The sequence below is a fragment of the Haliotis asinina genome, chromosome 13 (genome assembly GCF_037392515.1).
Source record: "Haliotis asinina isolate JCU_RB_2024 chromosome 13, JCU_Hal_asi_v2, whole genome shotgun sequence".
In the NCBI taxonomy this organism is placed as follows: Eukaryota; Metazoa; Mollusca; class Gastropoda; order Lepetellida; family Haliotidae; genus Haliotis; species Haliotis asinina.
Genome location: NC_090292.1, coordinates 13,107,447 through 13,112,390, shown reverse-complemented (window position 1 = coordinate 13,112,390; position 4,944 = coordinate 13,107,447). Strand labels below are relative to the sequence as shown.

At 38.4% G+C, this 4,944-nt stretch overlaps 1 protein-coding gene across 1 annotated transcript; it reads left to right on the top strand.

Moving 5' to 3' along the window:
* The first annotated feature begins 2,452 nt into the window (after positions 1–2,452).
* On the top strand, positions 2,453–4,649 carry LOC137260174 (putative nuclease HARBI1). Its single transcript, XM_067797867.1, has 4 exons — positions 2,453–2,867; positions 3,104–3,216; positions 3,519–3,630; positions 4,270–4,649. Exons 1-4 carry the CDS (start codon positions 2,453–2,455, stop codon positions 4,647–4,649), a joined length of 1,020 nt encoding a protein of 339 aa, XP_067653968.1.
* The last annotated feature ends 295 nt before the right edge of the window (positions 4,650–4,944 follow it).

Genomic DNA, 4,944 nt, shown 5'->3' with positions numbered 1-4,944 from the left:
GTTTATTAATAATGGCATTTTTTAAGAAAGACTCCAAGCGTACTAAATGATCGACAGTACTTCTGTTTTTACGGAAACCACATTGTATATCTGTTATGAGGTTATTGGTTTCCAAGTACCAAACATGTCGATTATTTATCATACGTTCCATGGTCTTACAAACGCAGCTAGTTAGTGATATTGGTCTATAATTGGAGGGATCAGTATGATCCCGACCGGGCTTAGGTATGGGAACAATAATAGCATCACGCCATGACGAAGGAAATGTTCCAGTTGTCCAAATGTCATCAAAAATATGTAAGAGCGTCTCTAAACAAGACTCAGGTAAGTGCTTGAGGAGCTGATAATGTATACCATCACTGCCTGAAGCAGTATCGTGAGCCTGGTCAAGAGCAGTATGAAGCTCATGCATCGAAAATGTTTCATTATAATCTTTACCATCATCTGAATTGAAATGAATAGTTTTCTTTTCTTGCAGTTTTTGATATTTTTTGAATTCGGGTACATAATTAGATGAGGAAGAATGTTTGGCTAACGTTTCATCTAATTTATTTGCAATATCTGATTTATTGGTCAATAATTGATTCCCATCTTTAAGATGGTGAACGCTAGATTTAGAGCACTTACCTTTGATTTTCTGGATCATATTCCGTACCTTTGATATTGGTGTGCGCGAATTAATCTTCGATACGTAGTTCCGCCAAGATTGGCGTTTATTTTGCTTGAAAGTACGGCGTGCTTTGGCATTTAAAAGTTTAAATTTGTCCAAATTATGGACCATGGGATGGCGACGGAAAAACATTTCAGCTTTCTTCCGTGCCTTCCTAGCCTGTTTGCATTCATTGTTAAACCATGGTTTACGCACATGTGGAATTGCAGAGGACTTTGGGATACACTCTTCAGCTATGTTATTTAGTTCATCTGAAAAACATTGTATGGCATCAGGTATAGCATGAAAAAGTTCAGGTGTGAGTTTTTTCAACACATAGACTTTTATATAAAGGCCAGTTAGCCTTTTTAAAATTCCACCTTGATGATGGAGGAGCATCTGACGGAGCAATAGCTTTGAGAATGGTTGGAAAATGATCACTGCCACACAGGTCATTGTGGACTGACCATTCAAACTGATTCAGAAGATCCGGGTCTGTCATGGACAGATCAAGGGATGAGTAAGTACCTGTACCGGGATGTAAATACGTGTTGGATGTATCATTAAAGAGGCATATGTCATTGTTGGCAAGAAAATCTTGCAGTACTTTCCCCATATTATTAGTGTGTGCACTTCCCCAAAGAGGGTTGTGTCCTTTCAAATCTCCCATGATGATACAGGGCTTGGGAAGTTGATCATACAACGCCTGAAGATCAGCATGCTGAAGAGATGAAGAAGGAGGAACATAGAGTGAACACAATGTAAGGACAATGTCCAAAGTTACTCGGACAGCAACAGCTTGGAAGGGGGTATTCAGAGAAACTGGGCTATGAATAGTACCTTGTCTCACCAGAATCGAAGAACCTCCTGTTGCTTTAACACCCGGGGGGGGGGGGGGGGGGGAAGAAATTGTATGAACTGTACTGCCTTAAGGCAAGTTTCTCAGTATTTGGTAAATATGTCTCCTGTAAACATAGAGCTGAAGGTTTAAAATCCTGTATAAGTAATTCTAAATCATTAAAATTATTCCGCAGTCCTCTGCAATTCCACTGAATGATATGTGAGTCATTCATGGGGGCTTAATTTGAGATCCGGATTGAGGTCTGCTATCCTTCACAATGTGCGAGGGACTAATCTCCATGTCAAGAGATTCAAATGAATTATGAACCTCAACAGTATTTGGAAGTGAAGAAGGTACCTCCAAGTGCTGGAGGGACCTGGCTTTTCTTCCAATTTGTTTCTTTTTTTTTCTGGATAACTGGGCTGCGCCCTGAACTGCCTTGTTGGACGTATTGTCTGGCATAATATCAGTTTGAGATGCTGATGTTGACGTTTTAGCCTCAAGCTGAGGATTTGGAGCTACTGTGTCTAGTGTAACTTGTTGTTCGACCCAGGAAAGTGTTGTTTGGCAAGCTACAGATACTGTCACCGGAGCTGGTCTAGATTGTTGAGTTGATACAACTGCTGAAAACGTTTTAGTTGACGAAGAAGATGCAGATGATTGTGACATCAATAACTTTTTAGCCTCATGGCATGAAATGTTGTTTTTGCACTTAAGTTGAAGAATTTTTGATTCATGTTCGAAAACTGGACATGATTTGGAAGAGGTCAGGCCCCGATTTCTCGAAACAAACTTAAGTCTGTTTTCAGACTTAAGTCTGAGTTTTTACTCAAATTTGAGAAAACTCAGCAAAATGCATTTCTCAAACAAAACTGAGTTTTTTTTTCGACTCAACTTGAGTTAAAAACTCAAATTATTTGAGTCTGCTAGGTAGGTAACTTAAGTCATTATTTGAGATCAAAATGGCGTACAGGAGAAGGAGACAACGCCGTCGGAGAAACAAAGCTAGGGTGGAGAGAGGGTTGATGGACCGCAGCAACCCTCTGGAAACCATGTCGGAGGAATCGGTGTTTGCGCGTTATCGTTTCAGGCCTGACACTATTCTCTTCATAGTGTCGTTGATAGTTGGCCAGCTGAGGAGAGAGACAGCTAGGAGCTGTCCCCTGCCTCCTCTGACGCAAGTGCTCGTCTCCCTCCGGTTTCTGGCGACCGGTGGGTTTTGTTCCCTGATTGCCGATACTTACCGTAGCATTTCCGCATCGTCTGTTTATCGGTCAATCAGGGACTTTTGCGGAGCTTTTGTTCCCCTGGCACATCGATTCATTAAGATGCCCGCGGACACAGACACATGCAAGTCCATGTTTTACAAGATTGCAGGTAAGAATCTTTATTATTCTCAGCGAGTAGATATCATAACAAAACCACGGTACGGAATCGTTACCTAATGTGATGTAAAGGGAGATCAATCTAAATGCGGTGTCGAAATGTAAAAGTTGAACTGCGAAGCGGAATAACCAAAATCAACCCTGAATGTCCCAATATTACAAAGATATTGCCTATGGTATCGTTTTCGATTCAGTGTTAAATTTTTATAATTCTCTATACATTTTTAGGATTTCCAAACGTATTGGGATGTGTCGATGGGACATTCATAAGGATCACAGCCCCCAGTAAAGATGAAGGTGACTATGTGAACAGGAAGGGGTTCCATTCACTCAATGTTCAGGTGAGTTAATGTATTGAAATTCTGACAATTAAGGATATTTTCCATACTTCAGATTGTTCATATTCATGGAACTTCATGTCAAAAAATAAAAAGCAATGAATTAGTTTCAAAGAAAGTTATGATTATTGCATTGTAATTGTTTGCATCATAGTAAATGAAAAATAACTTTGTTAATTAAAATTGAATTTGTTTATTAAAATTAATCTATGAAGATATAGTAAAATGTGACCACATAATATTGAGTTCACAATCAACACAAATGTTAAATTTCCTCTGCAAATAATCTTTTTTCCTTGAGGCAGATGATCTGTGATGCACAGTTCAGAGTTACAAACTGTGTGGCCAAGTGGCCTGGGAGCGTACATGACAGTCGAATTTTCCGGGACAGTAAAATCAGTCTTGCATTCGAAAATGGTATGTAAGACCAATAACTAACGTATCATAAGACCTCCAGTATTAAGAGCAATGAGAATAAATTAATAAATCCAATTTTTTGTCAGTGTGAAATTACTAGTGTAACAATGATATCTTGTTGAGATTTAGTAATGACAAATAGTTTTGAAGGGTTTATAGATTTATCGCCTGGGATTTCATGATCCCTCACAGTGGATCTTGTGAATAAACCCTTGAAAATAATATATACAAAATGACTGTTGTGAAACAACAACTATCCAATTGTACGTAAACGTAAAATTACGTTTAACATTTCGTGAACACAATACATACTTAATATATGCATACATGTAAGCATATGTTACAAACTGCAGTCATACAAACCAAACTTGATAAGGTACAAGTACATAATAATCCACCTACTCACACAACACTTAGAGTAGGTACACAAAATTACTAATAGTAATACCGATGAGTCATATTTGATTATATATGATACATAGATGATGTGATAAACCAGCTATAGTAAAGCATCATATCCAAACCTCTGATCCAGTTCATTGTACAATAATCCTCCTGCCTTTAAATTCATCCAACTGATATCATATACCAGTAACAAGCAAAGAATACTTGAGATTTGTATTTGGCATAATATTTCAGGTACCTACAAGGGTTTACTTCTAGGGGACTCTGGCTACCCGTGCAAGTCATACCTGATGACACCGTATCTATCTCCAGCAAACAGGGCTCAAGAGAGATTCAACAGAAGTCAAACGAAAACCAGAGTTCTTATTGAACAAACATTCGGAATTCTTAAGCGAAGATTTTCTTGTCTGCATAGTGGTTTGCGCATGTCACCCAAGCGTGCTTGTGATGTGATTGTAACTAGTGTAATATTACATAATATTGGCATTGCAAGACAAGATGTATTCAATGTTCATTACGATGATTGTAATGATGATAAATTCACTGTCCAAGTTGCTGATGAATTGACTGGAACAAATGTTAGAAATTATCTTTGCCAGGCATACTTCACCTGAAAAGTTTACAAATTATTTTCAAGTTATGACTTCTTATGCAGTGGAAGCTCTCAAAGCAGGCACTCGTTGGGACTGAAGAAATATTCTGAATTAGGCAATGTGCCATATTGTAGAGCTGACGATAAATGTAAAAATGGGTGGGGTTGAGCTTCTATGCCAGTATCAAGAACTTACTAGATCCGACAGATGCCGGTTGTGACAGCTTCCACCGTATAATGTAAAGAACAAACAAACTGTCAGTGTCTTAATCATCTTATGTACAAATAAGATATTTTGATGGTATGTACATCATAAG